This window comes from Macroventuria anomochaeta (assembly GCF_010093625.1).
Source record: "Macroventuria anomochaeta strain CBS 525.71 unplaced genomic scaffold BU25scaffold_19, whole genome shotgun sequence".
NCBI classification, from domain to species: Eukaryota; Fungi; Ascomycota; class Dothideomycetes; order Pleosporales; family Didymellaceae; genus Macroventuria; species Macroventuria anomochaeta.
Genome location: NW_022985380.1, coordinates 318874 through 333388, shown reverse-complemented (window position 1 = coordinate 333388; position 14515 = coordinate 318874). Strand labels below are relative to the sequence as shown.

The window sequence follows — 14515 nt, the reverse complement described above, 5'->3', positions numbered from 1 at the left end:
TATGTCATTATGCACTATATCAATTATAATATACAACTGAGTGAAGCGCAAGCGACAGAATGACCGCCGAAAACGCGATTTAAGGCAGCAGGGATATCGTCGAGATGTGAAAACCAAAAGTCGTTAGGCGTAATTTGCGCTGAGATTGCAGCTTCTTCCTCCTAGATCACCCTCTTCCCTGCTCACAAGCATATCACTGTCCTTGATACTGATAGTTCTGTTGGTGCTGGTTTGTCAGGTATTGCATAGCCTGGTATGTTCCCGAGGGCGTTTGTTGTTGATACTGCATCTGCAACGTAGGATCGAAGTTTCCTGTCATACTTTGCTGATCAGGAGCAAAGTAGCTGGGGAACACAGTTGTCTCGGTGGGAGAATTCGTGAACATTGCCTGTTCTTGTTGTTGAACTGCAGACATGGGACCCATGTTGAGGTATGATGGATTTTGCATTTGGAACCCATTTGTGTACACTAGAGGAGATTTTGGCGGATTTTGAAGACCTGGATAGGTCTGGTTGGAGTAATGGACGTTGTTTGTAGCGTAGGCTGCATAACCACTCTGCTGCGGCGGAACCATTTGAGGCGGAGGATAGGAGTGCATGGCATTGGCCGCTGCCTCGGTTGGGTTGTTATGAGGAACTTGACCGAAGGGGTTGATACCAGGCGCAAAAGTTGTGTTGGGTGAGTTCTGCGAGGAGCCGCCGCCAACTGGCTTTCTAGTAAATGCGGCTGATAACTTGCGTGCGTCTGGGGGCTCCTTTACAGGGCTGATGATGGTGTCGGCGTTGAGAAGCTTCTGTTCGACTAGCGGAAGTATGGGCATGCTGATCTGTTCCATATGCTTTGCCAGGTGAACAGTGAGCTTCTTCCAGCTATTGCAGATGTTACCGCAGAACCGGCAGGGCTCGTCTTTGGGTTGCTTCGTTGTGTCATGTCGGCATCTTTCGACGATAGCCCAAATATCATCTAAAATACTGTTAGCAATTACTCATCAAGCTCATTTCGGTGTTACGTACCTGAGTCACTGCTTGCAAGCGGGTCTTTGTTGGATGCCCGCCCAGTGCGTTGCTTTGGTTCAGCAATCTTGTGCTCCCGGACGAGATGCTGCACGAAATTGTCCTTACGGAAGCATGTGTGATTGCAATCAGTAATGTTGCAGGTCCAGTTTTCGAGCTGTCGATGGCGTTCGTTCTCGTGACGAACCCAGTCAGCTTTGCGCTTGAAAGATTTGGGTTCCTGGCAGTTAGGAAAGGTACACGTGAAAGGTTGGACATCTTCGTGTACATGCTTGGTCCAGTCAGATGGCTTGTAGAACTTCTTCACCTTGAAGCACAACGGGCATTCGAACTCAGCTGGCAGACGTTTGACAGGCGGCAAAGGAACACCCGAGGGGAGCTGTGCAGCCACGACCGTTCCTTCCGATGGAAGCTCATCATCGTCGTCCTCCTCGCCTGGAGCCGTAATCTGGAAACCGATGAACGGCTGATCAGGGTCTTTGTTGCCAGCTTTTGGAGGAAGTTGCTTGGCTTCTCCCCCTAGTTCCGTACAGAAACCCTTTGATGCGCAGTTCTTGTTTTGCACGACATTGATATGCTTTACTCGAAACTCAAGCAGTCGCTTGTATCTTCTAATCTGCTCCTGAGCAACTCGTTCAACCATGAAGTCAGCTAGACGAGGGTTCAGTTGTCGAGCATGTGTTCGAAATCCTTCTTGATTCGGGATGATAGGGTCAGTGCGCACTTTGAGGTCCATCGTGATTCCCTCTTGTTCGTCATCGTCATCGTCTGCGGCGGGACTCGGCTGCACAGACTGCTTTGTCGCTTCCGTATCTGCAAGCGGCGAAGCAAGCATGGGCATAGGTGGTCCACCGTGCTGTGTCATGAGCTCGGCGAGGCCAAAAGACTTCCCAGAATCGCCTCTGCTTCTGCCAATGTCACTTCGACTACGGCTTCGCTTGATGACGTTCTTAGCGCCTTGGTACCATGGGCCCGAAGTTGCAGATAGACCTAAAGAGCTAGACGGGACGCCTTCTTTGCTTTTGTCGCTGAGGTTGGTGTTAACCCTTGGAGACTTGGGGCGGCCCCAGCTGCCAATGCGTTTGGGCCTCTCGAAGACAGGATCTTTGGATTGATCCGATCCCATGTCCGAAGACTGCTGTACAGGCATACTGCCCTTGCGCTTGAGTAGATTGCTTGGGGTACGTCGAATGTTCCGTAGAAAACTTGGACGCCGTTGCCTTTCATCGCTCTTGCGGGGCTCGGGCTCTATGAGTCGAGCAATACCTGGTGATCCACGAATACTAGCAAGGTCCGGCTCACTCAGCCGGCGCGATCCAACAGTTGCAGCGAGTGATGCAGACTCGACATCCTTTGCTCGTTGTCGAAAGCGCATCATTGCAGCATTCGAAGTTGGAGGCTGATAATGGCTCATTGTTGTCGGTGGCTGCATCGGCACGTCCATCCATGGTTGTACGATCGCATCAGTAGTTGGACTAGGTTCTCGCGTGGCAGGAAAGTACGAGTCCTCTGCTTGATCCGCGTGTATATTAACAGAGGCTGGTGGCGAGTCTGAATCCCCGTATTCATCCTCATCGTCGTCATCATCATCGCCGTAGTCGCTTTGCTCATTGATGTACCTGGGACTGAAGTTCTCGAGGTCAGTGCGTACCCCAAGCACGAAACTGCCCTGAAGAGCCTGGCGATTGGCATCGTTTTGGCTTTTTGCACGACGTCGTCCGGTGTGGGGCTTGAGGTAGCTGCTTGATGGACCAACATCTCCTGCCTCACTTCCAACCTCGCTCTTCGTCAACCAGTCTTGTACTTCAAGCTTCTTTTCCATCCTTGCTCTACGCTCTGCGATCTCGTCAAGACTTGGTACCAGCATGTCGCCCATTGCTTGACGATCCTCGGGACTCAGTCCAGCCTGGCCTTGACCACCCGTGCCTAGCCAAGAGCCGTCTTCATTGCGTTCTGTTTCTCGGCATACCGTACGAACACGCCCTTGCTCGTGCGAATCTTCTTCATCGGAGGAATCGTTCTGTGGGTATGGGGAGAGATGATTGCCAGATCGCCGACTACTGAGGCTTCGTCTGCTTAGGCCACGGCTATTGTCTGAATGTGAGGGTGACTCTTCTCTGCTGTAGTTCTCTACTCGAACAATCGGACTTGTCATATGGCGTTGGAGAGGACGAGGACTCGCCAATGACATGGGTCCAGGACTGTTCGTCAGAGGTGGACTCTGCAAAGGCTTCCTTGGTATGGTATGTGGTGTGTGACTCGCTTGATTGGGAGGCGTGAAGGAGCTCTGGGCTTCTCCAGCAAATTGCACTGCTGGAAACGTCGAGTTGTCGTTACCTGTTGCAGGACTGGAGTTGTTCGTTATGATTGGGGATATCAGCTGGTGTTGATGGGCGAATGCTCCATTGGTCGCGGACATATGCGTTTGGGCATTGTATGTGTTCAGGGTGCCAGACGTTAAGAGAGACATGTCTACATCTCCTTGGTAAGGAGGAAAGGCAGTGGTAGTGGGATCTTCAGCGAAGTTCAGGTTCGAGAACGACTCGTCGAGGTATTGGCCATTGAAGCTCGGTGTCGTATAGTTGCTCAGGTCGTGCTGGTTGAGGTCGCTTGCATATCCGGGCTCTGGGCTGAGGTGCTCTGCGGAGTGTGACGGCGAGATAGGTTGGCCAACGCTGTTGTAGGTTCCTGGTGGGAGGCTTTGCCCTTGACTATATGCGTTGATTGGAGGGTATGAGCGACTGGCCATGTCAGGGTGGAAGGCGGAGTCGAAAGAGGATCCAACGTTAGGGGTGAACACAGAATCTTGACCTGGCGTGCTTGATGTTGGGAGGGCCATCATCGAATTGTCGTAGGCTATGGCTGTGGGCTCAGCCGAAAAGGTGAATGCGCTTTGCGCATCTGGCATCAAGAGATTTCCGGTGCCAGACACAGGTGGGTAGCCATTGGCAGGCGCATCCTCGAAGTGGCGGTGCTGACGCCGCTGGCCATCTCGTGGCTGCATATGAGCGTCGATCGCGTTCATGAATAACGGCTGTGACAGCCTGCTAAGATGGTAGATTGGACAGGTAGACGGTGTATGGATGAGTGGCGAGCGATGGATCCAATCAAGTACACACCAGGGAATAACGTGACTTCGATACCCGACGGTCAAGGAGGCATAGTGCTGCCTGAGTGCTGTGGTGGGATTATGCGAGAGGCCAGTGGAACCAAACGAACAACAACAACAACAGAAGGTAGCTCAGTAGCGCATCAAAACGCGCAAACAGAGTATAGAGAGGCAACCCAGGTAGGTAATACCTCTGTACGGTCAAGGATAAGTGAAGCTAGCCTGAGGCCTGACGTTTGCGATCTGCCTTGCGCAGGGTAGTTGCTGCAGTGGTAGAGGCGGTGTCGGTTTTCCGCGAAGTCGACCACTTTACGAAAGACCGGATGTGAGAAAACGGGAAAAGCGCGCGCGAGTTACAGAAGTGGGTCGAACGGTAGGCGAAAGCAGCGCGAGTCTCGTGTAATGGTCGATGCTGCTGCGGCTGGTAGGGGAACTTAAGGCTGACTCCTCTTATGAACTCCAATGTGCTGGCAGGGGTTGTTGAGACGATTGTTTGCCAAGCAGACACTTTCTGCAGACTCGAAGGTAACACGGTCGTCTAGCTGATCCAACGAACGCTGGTGGAAGAGAGATCGAAACAAGCGCGAACATACACCAGGAGCTGCGAGCTTGATCGCAGCTTCCCAAGGCAGATTCACCGGTGGTGACTGCCCTCTTGGCACTTGATACAACGGCAGGGCACAGCCCCCTAGCCCTCTGAAACAGGGCAAGTGGCTATGCTCAACGACACTGCATTTTCATGCAGGCGCATCTTTTCTGCAAGTCGGAGCAGCCCTCCGTCGTCACGATGCGTTATAGACTCCATATCTTCGTATCTCAAGCTTTTGCTTGCGCATTCATCTCAAACTCATATACCTCATTACCAGACACCAGCTGGCGCTTAGCCTGGAGTTAGCAGCCGGTGCCGATGAGTGCCATATAAAGACCAACAAGCTTTCATTTGCGGTTTAACTCGAATCCTTACATGCCGAAGTATCTTGGATCGAGCAAACCGGAAGAATTGATCGCGTGTGAAAGTGCTTGAGTGTATGCCAGGCGTTTTCATCAGCTCATGGTTAAGCTTCAAGCTTTAAACACAGCGAGGCGGAGCAAAACATAAGCTCCTGTTAGCCACGCCGCGGAACGAGGCCGTGCCTGGGCTGGCTCAGTGACCGATGCCGGTTCCCGGGCAAGCTTGTGGGGCAATCCGAAAAGATGGTTGACAGAAAGTGAGAGATGTGCATTTGAGCCCCATGTCAGGAACATTGAGATGACTGGTCGATCACGGCAAAGATACTGAATGGGGTGTTGAGTGAATCTGATCGTGCTGGTATTATCATTCGTCAGCATCATCTGTCATGCCTCAATGGATTTGCAGAGAAGTCAGCGATAAAGCAACTATGTTCAATTGTATTGACAATGAACAATGGCGTCAAAGACGGTATTCGCGCGCGAGAACTTGCTGGAAAGGTTTCCTCTGATTTGCAAGGCCATTTCCTCTTCAAGTCCACAATCAAATTGACGTCATATCTCACGTGGTTTCAGATGCGCACCGAGCGATCTGGCTCTTCTACTAACCTTACTTACTGCTACCACTGGTAAGGCCGGTTTGTCGCTGTCCGCATCTGAAGAAGTGCTTGGACAACAAGGCCTTTCCACGACGGGTCATCGAGTACAGCTGAAGCTGCAGCGAGAGCAACATCATCTGGAGGCACGGCCCAGGACAACAGCACTTGAATGCGGGGCACCTCAGGAAGTTGAGCTGCTGTTGGGAAATCGAAAGCTGTTGATTGACGGACGTGAGGCTCAACTTTAGCCGCGGTCACCTACATCTGGAACTTTTGTTCAACATTGCCGGCAATCGCAACCGTGCGCTCTCAATCAACTGGACCCTTCGATGTTCGGCGGAACGGAAACTAAACTCCACTGCTCCAGCTTTCTGCCCGCAAAACATGGCTCGTCTCCAGAATGCAAATGTTTCTTCACTCTTCTTCTCCCTGACACCACAGAGTTCTCTTGACTCTTGCTCCCCTGCGTCCCCAACTCCGCACTTGTGCATCAGTCTCCCCGCGCGTCACTGTTCGCGTCCGCATGTGACGGAATCACCAGACTAGCAACCAGCGCACCATACGACATCCTGACACTTTTGGTAGTTCTGCATTCGACGGCTACTGTACCATTTTCGCTCAGTAATTCGAGACGTCAAAAGTTAATTCAGACCATCTTCCCCCCCGCCCCCCCAACAAAGCCCCACAATCAGCTGCAATGCCTGGGCTCGACCAAATTATTCTACAACCCGACTCAAGGGAGCTCCTTCCCCCGCTCCTGGCCTGCCTCGCAGTATCAGGTAAAGCAAAAGAGGCTCCACCAGGACTACTGCCCCTTGTCTCACCGATTCTTCGCCAGAGACTTCAGCTTGTTGCTACAGACGACTGGCTCTCCCTCCTTTGCTGGGACCGGGATGTCGCGGCGAAGTTACCATCGGTCATAGAGAAGATCCGCGTCGAGCCACACCCAGCATCTGGCGAGATCGAGCCGGAAGACCCAGACCAAATACTGTACAGGCGGTCAGATCCTGAGACACTACATGCGAGATTGGTATTGGGCGAATTTGGCATTATCCCAACATACCTCTGGTGCACAGGTGGAGAGAGCGGCAGCAGATGGCTCCTTGCTGAGCTCAGAGGAATCGCAAATGCCGACGATGGCACAGAATGGTTCGAAAGCCTAGGCGAGGCAAATGAAGCAGGCTTCCATCGCAAGCCCTTGAAGAGTAACGGCTACCCCACACAGCAAATCACACAATACTCGGAGTCGCAGCAAGAGGACGATGAAGATGACGACGGCTCCTACTGGGCCGCATATGACCAGACACCCAACACCCGCACACCTGCGCAGAAACGCTCGCCCGTGCCGCAAACAAACAGCCGCACACAAATCGGACCCACACAGTCTGAACTGGAGTATTTCGCACGGTACGCTTCGGAGGTACAACCGGCGCTCGACGCGCACGACCCCGACGAAGAGAGCCCAGAAGCTGGCGAATCGACACTCAACGGCAATGCTCTGAACTACACTCGCGCTCCTCAAACCGAGCCGCTCGAGACTTCGAACCTAGGACCTAACGGATACGACTCGTCGCTGCCACCATCATATGTCAATGGATCTGGTGAAGAGAGCAGGACGGAGCACATTGAGTCGGTCGACGACGCACGACATGCTGCGCTGAACCACCCACGTCCGTCGTCTTCTAGCTCGTCGAGGTCGGTTGAGAGGTTGGAGAGGGAAGCAGCGACCCACAGCCAGGCTGAGCTGGCTGTCAAACAGCATATCAGTACGGATATCAAGAGCTTGTTCAGATTGGCAAGAGCATCGGGCATTGATAGGGAAGAGTTTGAGAGGATCATCCAGAGGGAGCTTGAAGTACTGCCTTTGCTTGAGAGGGATTCTGACTAGACAACAAGTTGCATACACGCAAGATAAGCGGACCAAGTTGGGTACCAGAACATGTGCATAGCGTTCTGTTGGCGTTGTTGGCACAGCATTTATAAGCATGTAACGAATTCACATAACAAAATAGCATCACACTCGATCCGATTCTTACATATCTCAAAATCGTGTAAGTCATGTGATGTATTCTGTATGCCTCGTGGGTTTCGATCAATTGAACAGGTCACTCGTCCTAAAGAAGCCCAAACATGTATAAGTTGTCGCTCTGAGTAGGTTCAGTCTCTCCTCCTGAGCGCCGTAGCCAGAACGATGCTTCAGTTTCCTCTTTCCTCTTGTCAGTCGAGTGAGTATAAATTGTGTGATACATTTTGTCCGCTATACGGCTCTCAAATACTGAACAGGTCGCTCGCCCTACGGAAGCCCAAATATCCCGGAGCTGTCACTCCGAGCGGGTGCAGCTTTTTGTCCCAAACGCCAAAATCAGGAGAATGCTCTCGCTCATTCCTCTTCACACTCTCCTAGTCCGCGGCAGTCGTTCACTTCCTCCTCCTCCCCTCCCCACTTACAAAGCTCGACCCACTAGCCTTCAACTGATTCAGCACATCAATCGCATTCGAGCTGTTTAAGTTCAACTGCTGTGCCCCGCTTCCCCTTCCAATATCTTCCACAATGTTGTCTGGGTCTGCGGCACCGATCACTGGGACCTCAGACGCAAGCCATTGCTGGAAGGGCTTCGCGGTGAAGTAGCCGTCAGATGTGAACCACCGTGTCATGGGCGCGCGGATGTGGATCTTCTGCTCAGGGTTTGAGGTGTAGGGTGTGGGTGTGAAGACGACGTCGCATTCGTAAATGGGGATGTGCTTTTTGGTTGAGGAGGAGATGCGGATCTGCATATGCTTGTTAGCCACAGTTCTATGCAAAAGTCGCTAGGAATGGCAGCACAAGCGTTGTTGGTGGTGTGGAGTGGTTGTAAACGTACCTTCCCTGTCTTGCCTTCTCCCTCATACACAACGCCCCTCTCTACAAACCACAGCCAGTACGAGAATGCGCCGTTCAAGAGGAAGTATGCAACTACTGCGGGCGCAGTGTACGGCTTTGAAGCCTCCCAGCCAAACTTCCAGTCGAAGTAGAAGAGTGCGCCAGCAATGATGACAGCGCTGTAGCCGAGCGCTAACCTGACATCGGTTTGTGTGTGGATTTGCTTGAACTTGAGAGAGTGGAGGTAGTTGGGGAGTGCATCGTCTGTTGTGTTTTTCAGGTCTGGGAAGCTGTTAGTTGCTGCCTGTATACGTGTGTTTGTGCTTGAACTGGGTCAAGTACCGGAGAGTGAGTGCACCGCGATCTTTTGTGTCGCCGACATGTTGACTACTACTTCTTTGCTAAGACCCAAAGCAGCGGTAATATGGTCGCGAAAGAGCTCAAGTTATGTTTATGTCGAAGCTGTAGAGCTCGGTTGATGGAAGACACCTTTCCAGAAGGAAGGCGCGGAGGTGACAAGGGTCCGTCCGCCGCACGAGGCTCCGCTGGGAGCTTTCATCATCAAACGAGCAACCTCACGTCAACCACCACCCCACCCTTCACTTCGCGCGCATCCTGTCTTCGACCGGCAAGATGGCTGAACCTATCGTGCAGACGATCCATAGGGATCCTGCCTTGTTGTACGTGCAATGCGCCGGCAGATGCAGCAACACAGTACTGACGAAATGATAAGTTGGTGGATTCTGCTCCCTATCACGGTGGTCATGGTATGTTTGTCAATTTATATATCATGATATTCTTTCCTAACGATTCTCCAGATCCTAACAGGTATCCTTCGCCACTACGCGATGACTCTCCTCCAAACGACCCCCAAGAAGCAAGACCTGCCTAAGATCCGCCAACAACGATCTCTCGCGCGCGGTCTCTCGCTACGTCAGAACGCTAATGTTCTCTCTCCTGCTGCCTTCTCCGCCAGGAAGGCGTACATGGTACAGGCGTACCAGGAGGGCAAGTTTTTGGCTGAGCCTGAGATGAGGGGCAAGCCTAGACCAAACCCTATGAGTGACCCTGCGGCTATGGAGGGTATGATGGGCATGATGAAGGGCAACATGGCAATGATGATTCCTCAGACGTTGATTATGGGGTGGATCAACGCGTTCTTCTCGGGGTTTGTTATCAGTAAGTCTATCCTCTCTTTGGTGGCGCAAGAGCTGTTGGACTCTCGAGACGATGGAGGTGGCTGCAGGTCGGAAATGCAGTGACTTGAATCTCCGGAAAATACTCCTCATGGCGTTTGCTACAGGCTGTACACGCGGGGCCATATAGGAGAATATCTGCTGACCATGCTCGATAGTGAAACTTCCCTTCCCCTTGACTCCGCAGTTCAAGTCCATGCTCCAGTCTGGTGTAGGAACTCGTGACTTGGACGTAAGATGGGTGTCTAGTTTGTCGTGGTACTTCCTCACCCTCTTTGGTCTGCAGCCAGTCTACAACTTCATCCTTGGCAGTAACAATGGTAAGTGTTTCCGTTGACCCGTTCATTCTAATGGAGCTAATCTCCACTTCTAGCCGCCAACCAGGTTTCACAGCAGATGGGCATGCAGAATCCTGCTGCAGGCATGATGGGTCCTGAGCAGGATCCGGATAAGCTGTTCCTGGCAGAAGCCGAGAACCTGGAGGTCCTTGAGCACCGATGGATCCTTGAGGGAATTGAGGAACGTCTAGTAGAGAAGTACGCCGTGTAGTCTGCGCAGTGTATTATCAGCGCTGTAAGCTTGCAATTGGGTTGCAATATAGAAGATCAACATAGCACCCAAAATGGAGGACTACCATCCCACGCAGTACTTCGCACTGGTTGCCTGATCTACGTAGCCGGTCAAACGATAGTCCTAAAGCCAATTTTATGACAGTCCTTCAATCCATCGTGTTGGTACCTGTGGCAGGTGGTTCGATCCTGGTCCTGGTCTGCGCGGGCGGACTGCAGCTGATGTGCCAAGCGTAAGCTTCATAAAATGATGACCACCATGACGAAAACGATAAGCTCTGGTCCAGCGGAATGTGAAGCAGATCCGCCGGTGGCCTTGTTATCAAAATCGCCATTTGAGACGACAACGACTTCTTTGCCCCTGCAGCTGGCGCTTGGAGCATGTTGTTGTCATAGTGGTACTGCTCGAGCTTCGAGGTCCTCCAAAACTTCCCCGCCCTTTCCGTCCAATCCTTTTCATCCATCTTCCGCGGGTCGCACCGCCCCCAATGCGCTGGAATGCGCCTCAATCCTCACCAGCAGGACTATCAAAGCCATCGATCGATCTTCGAGTCAGGTTAAACGCGACTGCGGAAGTGAGAGGGGAGCGCGCAGCCTGCGAAACAGCCTACACGGGCGTGGTCCGGTCCATTCACCACCAAGTTCTCGCAATTGTCATTTCAAACGCCCTCTTGTGTACTACGGCTTAGGACAAGGCAAATATCTGTGCTCCGCCCTGGCCTCATTGCCTTGTTCAAGCGTCTTCAATAGCATTGCGCCCCAGATGGTGTGCTTCCATGCAATCGATTCTCCAATGGAATGCGGCGTCTCCACCACCCTCGCCAGCATCCTCCTCGTTCGACAGATGCATCTTCTCCCGTTCGAGACCATGGCTTGCTCACTCATCATTTCCTTTGTTATTTTGTGGCCTTGGGCATCTGCTCGATGTCCAGGTCCCTGATGCACGTGCGGGAGCACGACTGTCGCCTTCCGCGACTCTGCCACGAGCGGCCTCAAGACATCCGAAAGGATGGTCGTCTGTTCTCACGCGCCCGGGTTGTTCGCTTTTCGCTGTTCGTCACCTCAGAGCTGATCCTTCATTTGGCCCCCAAAGCAAAGCGAACCCGCGGAGCGTCACGTTGGCATTTACAGGACCAGGTAAGGTCCCCTGTTCCTGCGCATCCATGACAGTCGGGAACGCAGTTCGTGCACGGCTTTCGGTTCGGTAGGCACTGTGATATGACAGCGATTCGCCATACCATACTGTAATTGCTTTTTAAACTGGGGCTGCGGTCGGTAGACTTTACCTTATCAGATCTTCGTAAACAAGAGCTAGACGCCCAGACAGCGAGTGGTGGGTGAGTAGTGGCTGTCCAGCTGTCCCTTGTCTCCACCGGTGAATGCAGCTGCAGGGCCCCTATGCAAGCCAAGCACTTGCGCATCACTCCTCATGTATTCCTCGCTAAACCCAAAATGATGCGGCTCTGCGAACAAGCCCATCATAAAGCAGATAGGGAATGTGAGCTTGAGGGTGGAAATACACCAGTCTAAAGAAGTGGCAGTGCAAATTGTTATCAAGTTTTTAAATCTGTTGCCTCTAGTCACCGACATTGTATTCGATGCTGCGCCCCTTCAGTCCACACACAACATATCCTATTCGTCTACAGCTAGTAGTCGACTCGACAGACTGGTGTCTGAGATAGGTGTAACCTTTGAGTACTTGTTATAAGTTCCAAGGGTAGCCACCGTAAGTAGGACATCGATCTCAGATGATTGAGTTTACGCTTACACACTCCAGCATATTACCACTTACTTTGGTGTGATGTGCCATTGTTGTACCTTTGCAGCACATCTCCCTTGTCCTTTACTGATCTCGGTTACCCCGAGCGTACAAAAATCCTGTCCACCCCAATCGAGATCAACCAATATGCCATCCCAACAGTTCGAAAATCTCCCACAAATACAATGCATGGATGATGCACGCTTCCCTAACTGGTCATCTGACTGCTATGGCTATCCCTATGCCGACAAGCAACACCCATCTGGCTTCAGCATCGTCGACGATAACGTATATCTCGGCCGTCTCGACGATGGCACAATGAGCATGCAGCCAATGCAGCGCTTCATGTTCGACCCATCACCACAATCCCTTGGTCTGCTGCACGCCAACATACCAGTGCACAGTCAGCACCAGAAGCATTACGTTCCACAATGGCCTTCGAGCGAGTGCTACCGCAACGCATCGCCTGACCGGACGTCAATCTCTGGAATATCAAGCTACGCTTCGCAGAACGAAGTGCCATCGCCACATGCCTACAACGCTGTCTCCTATGGTAGTCCCATAGACTTCTTCCAGCCTTCGCTACCATACAGCACCACTGAGCAGTTCAGCGACATCTCGTATATGTCGGGCACCTCAGGTGCAAGCATCAGTCTCAAAGAAATTGAGTACGCCCACCAGGAGCCCGAACCCCCAATCCAAGAGGCCGAATCCGCCGACATCAAGCAGGAAGCTACTATCGAATCCGAGCAACCGTCTGTCAAGACAGAGACTGCCCCCGATACATACAGGGAGTATACAGATTCCGGTATCGGCAACTCCGTCCGCGATGCCGAGTCAGTCCAGCCAGTCGACTTTAAAGATGAGTCTGCTTCAGACTCAGACTACAGCCCAACCCACCGGGGTAACAAGCGCAGGAGGTCTGCTCAACACACCGCTAGAGCCCCAAGGCGACGCGGTGGCGCTCGCAAAGACTCAGTGGTGAGCTCGTCGAGCTCTAATAAATTAAGTCGCCGACCTCGAGGTGCCTCCAAAGCCAACATCGAAACCCAACACCAAGACGACCGCCGACCCTTCCCCTGCCCACTCGCCGCTTATAACTGCACATCGACCTTCTCTTCCAAGAATGAGTGGAAGCGCCACGTCAGCACTCAGCACATCAAACTCGGCTATTGGCGATGCAATCTCTGCGCTCCCACCACTGACCCCAACGACGCCTCAGTACTGTACTACAATGACTTCAACCGCAAAGACCTCTTTACGCAACACCTGCGCCGCATGCACGCCGCACACGGATCCGGTGCTCGCCACATGAAAGAGCATCCCATCAATGAAGACAACATCCAGGAGCACCAGACGCGCTGTTACTTGCAGCTTCGCTGCGCTCCACAGCAGTCGATCTGTCCATTCTCTGGCTGCGACAGAGATTTCATTGGCCCAACGAGCTGGGAGGAGCGCATGGAACATGTTGGGCGCCATCTTGAGAAGGACAGGAAGAGTGGCGCAGATATGCTCGATACTGCGAGTTGGAAGGTCGATACCGCTCTTGAGCAATACCTCATGAACGAAGACTTGATTGTCTGGGAGCATGGCGCGTGGAAGATTGGCGACGGCAAGTCGCGACGAGTTGGCAGTGAGTCCAGCGATGAGGACTACTGAGGTGATCGGGATATTGGAACTATGCTACGAATTTCTTTACTCGATAGATACCCTGAGGCGTTCGAGATACGTGCGCACATTTCTTTTCTTTCGGTAGATGCACTTCTTGGTCTCTTCGCATAAATCGGCCTAGGTCATGAGCATAATGCATACTGCTTTTCTACGCACCAGTGTTCTTGAACTTGTTGGCTGTATTGCAGTTTTATTAGCCACATTTACTACGAAAGAACAGATGACGCTGATTCCGTCCCAACGACCGCTCTTTCCACTTTCACAGCTCACCAGACACGTTTCCAGCGAAGAGACCACTGACGTTCATCGACGTCACCACACGCCCTCACAGCCATGCAAGGCTGGCTGCCGTGGCTGACGAAGAAGTTTTTCGATCCTGTTTGGCCCTCCCAAATCTCGAAAAGGGATGTCACTGAAATATGCACCCGGCGGAGGACTGAGTTCACCGGATGTAGTGAGAACCTTCTTCACGAGGTGCAAGCGCGGAGCAAGGTTGCAAGCGAGAGGATTCAGCCCCCACAAAATCCTCTCAACTTTGGACTGTGACCCCCAAAAGACGATAGCGCAACTAGTCAAACTGATAGGGCTCAAGCGCGCTGAGCCACTTTGACGATGGGCTTTTGTCAGTCGAGGGCGAAAGAGAGCGAACGAGAGGAGGCGCAGACATTTGATCATGCAGGTGGCTCAGCCCCCAGTTGTCATACCTCGACTTTCAGCTGCATCTTGGAACACCATCTGTACCCCTTCTCATTCATGTCGACAACTGTGAAGTTCCTTCCATGACCGTCTTA

The 14515-nt window shown here is 52.4% G+C and overlaps 8 protein-coding genes across 8 annotated transcripts; 4 read left to right on the top strand and 4 right to left on the bottom strand.

The window, feature by feature from the left end:
* Positions 1 to 116: 116 nt before the first annotated feature.
* Positions 117 to 4297, bottom strand: BU25DRAFT_74133 (uncharacterized protein). The gene is made up of 2 exons (XM_033712075.1): positions 1014 to 4297; positions 117 to 963 (listed from the first exon to the last, which is right to left on the bottom strand). Exons 1-2 carry the CDS (start codon positions 4036 to 4038, stop codon positions 194 to 196), a joined length of 3795 nt encoding a protein of 1264 aa, XP_033561058.1. The 5' UTR covers positions 4039 to 4297; the 3' UTR covers positions 117 to 193.
* Positions 4298 to 6263: 1966 nt separating this feature from the next.
* Positions 6264 to 7698, top strand: BU25DRAFT_74118 (uncharacterized protein). Its single transcript, XM_033712074.1, has one exon. The coding sequence runs from the start codon at positions 6367 to 6369 to the stop codon at positions 7555 to 7557; it is 1191 nt and encodes a 396-aa protein (XP_033561057.1). The 5' UTR covers positions 6264 to 6366; the 3' UTR covers positions 7558 to 7698.
* A 96-nt stretch (positions 7699 to 7794) lies between these two features.
* Positions 7795 to 9014, bottom strand: BU25DRAFT_394204 (uncharacterized protein). The gene is made up of 3 exons (XM_033704729.1): positions 8872 to 9014; positions 8531 to 8811; positions 7795 to 8438 (listed from the first exon to the last, which is right to left on the bottom strand). The coding sequence occupies exons 1-3, from the start codon at positions 8909 to 8911 to the stop codon at positions 8088 to 8090; spliced, it is 672 nt and encodes a 223-aa protein (XP_033561056.1). The 5' UTR covers positions 8912 to 9014; the 3' UTR covers positions 7795 to 8087.
* Positions 9015 to 9162: 148 nt separating this feature from the next.
* On the top strand, positions 9163 to 10274 carry BU25DRAFT_342906 (uncharacterized protein; the record flags this gene model as incomplete). The annotated part of the gene is made up of 5 exons (XM_033702931.1): positions 9163 to 9209; positions 9263 to 9296; positions 9348 to 9712; positions 9975 to 10045; positions 10099 to 10274. 5 exons carry the CDS (start codon positions 9163 to 9165, stop codon positions 10272 to 10274), a joined length of 693 nt encoding a protein of 230 aa, XP_033561055.1.
* BU25DRAFT_74058 (uncharacterized protein) lies at positions 10167 to 11302 on the top strand. Its single transcript, XM_033712073.1, has one exon. It carries the CDS (start codon positions 10542 to 10544, stop codon positions 11232 to 11234), a length of 693 nt encoding a protein of 230 aa, XP_033561054.1. The 5' UTR covers positions 10167 to 10541; the 3' UTR covers positions 11235 to 11302.
* Positions 11303 to 11905, bottom strand: BU25DRAFT_74023 (uncharacterized protein). The gene has a single exon (XM_033712071.1). The coding sequence runs from the start codon at positions 11713 to 11715 to the stop codon at positions 11371 to 11373; it is 345 nt and encodes a 114-aa protein (XP_033561053.1). The 5' UTR covers positions 11716 to 11905; the 3' UTR covers positions 11303 to 11370.
* Positions 11881 to 13885, top strand: BU25DRAFT_74001 (uncharacterized protein). The gene is made up of 2 exons (XM_033712070.1): positions 11881 to 12020; positions 12072 to 13885. Exon 2 carries the CDS (start codon positions 12096 to 12098, stop codon positions 13710 to 13712), a length of 1617 nt encoding a protein of 538 aa, XP_033561052.1. The 5' UTR covers positions 11881 to 12020; positions 12072 to 12095; the 3' UTR covers positions 13713 to 13885.
* Positions 13860 to 14438, bottom strand: BU25DRAFT_74037 (uncharacterized protein). Its single transcript, XM_033712072.1, has 2 exons — positions 14026 to 14438; positions 13860 to 13901 (listed from the first exon to the last, which is right to left on the bottom strand). Exon 1 carries the CDS (start codon positions 14397 to 14399, stop codon positions 14037 to 14039), a length of 363 nt encoding a protein of 120 aa, XP_033561051.1. The 5' UTR covers positions 14400 to 14438; the 3' UTR covers positions 13860 to 13901; positions 14026 to 14036.
* Positions 14439 to 14515: the final 77 nt, after the last annotated feature.

Bases quoted from the DNA above. Each gene is read 5' to 3' on its own strand.
- BU25DRAFT_74133 (XM_033712075.1), bottom strand. From the start codon at position 4,038: ATGAACGCGATCGACGCTCATATGCAGCCACGAGATGGCCAGCGGCGT. The intron at 964-1,013 runs GTACGTAACACC...ACAGTATTTTAG, and splicing joins GCTTGCAAGCAGTGACTCAG to ATGATATTTGGGCTATCGTC.
- BU25DRAFT_74118 (XM_033712074.1), top strand. From the start codon at position 6,367: ATGCCTGGGCTCGACCAAATTATTCTACAACCCGACTCAAGGGAGCTC.
- BU25DRAFT_394204 (XM_033704729.1), bottom strand. From the start codon at position 8,911: ATGTCGGCGACACAAAAGATCGCGGTGCACTCACTCTCCG. The intron at 8,812-8,871 runs GTACTTGACCCA...ACAGCTTCCCAG, and splicing joins CGCGGTGCACTCACTCTCCG to ACCTGAAAAACACAACAGAC. The intron at 8,439-8,530 runs GTACGTTTACAA...AAGCATATGCAG, and splicing joins GAGAAGGCAAGACAGGGAAG to ATCCGCATCTCCTCCTCAAC.
- BU25DRAFT_74058 (XM_033712073.1), top strand. From the start codon at position 10,542: ATGATGACCACCATGACGAAAACGATAAGCTCTGGTCCAGCGGAATGT.
- BU25DRAFT_74023 (XM_033712071.1), bottom strand. From the start codon at position 11,715: ATGCGCAAGTGCTTGGCTTGCATAGGGGCCCTGCAGCTGCATTCACCG.
- BU25DRAFT_74001 (XM_033712070.1), top strand. From the start codon at position 12,096: ATGTGCCATTGTTGTACCTTTGCAGCACATCTCCCTTGTCCTTTACTG.
- BU25DRAFT_74037 (XM_033712072.1), bottom strand. From the start codon at position 14,399: ATGATCAAATGTCTGCGCCTCCTCTCGTTCGCTCTCTTTCGCCCTCGA.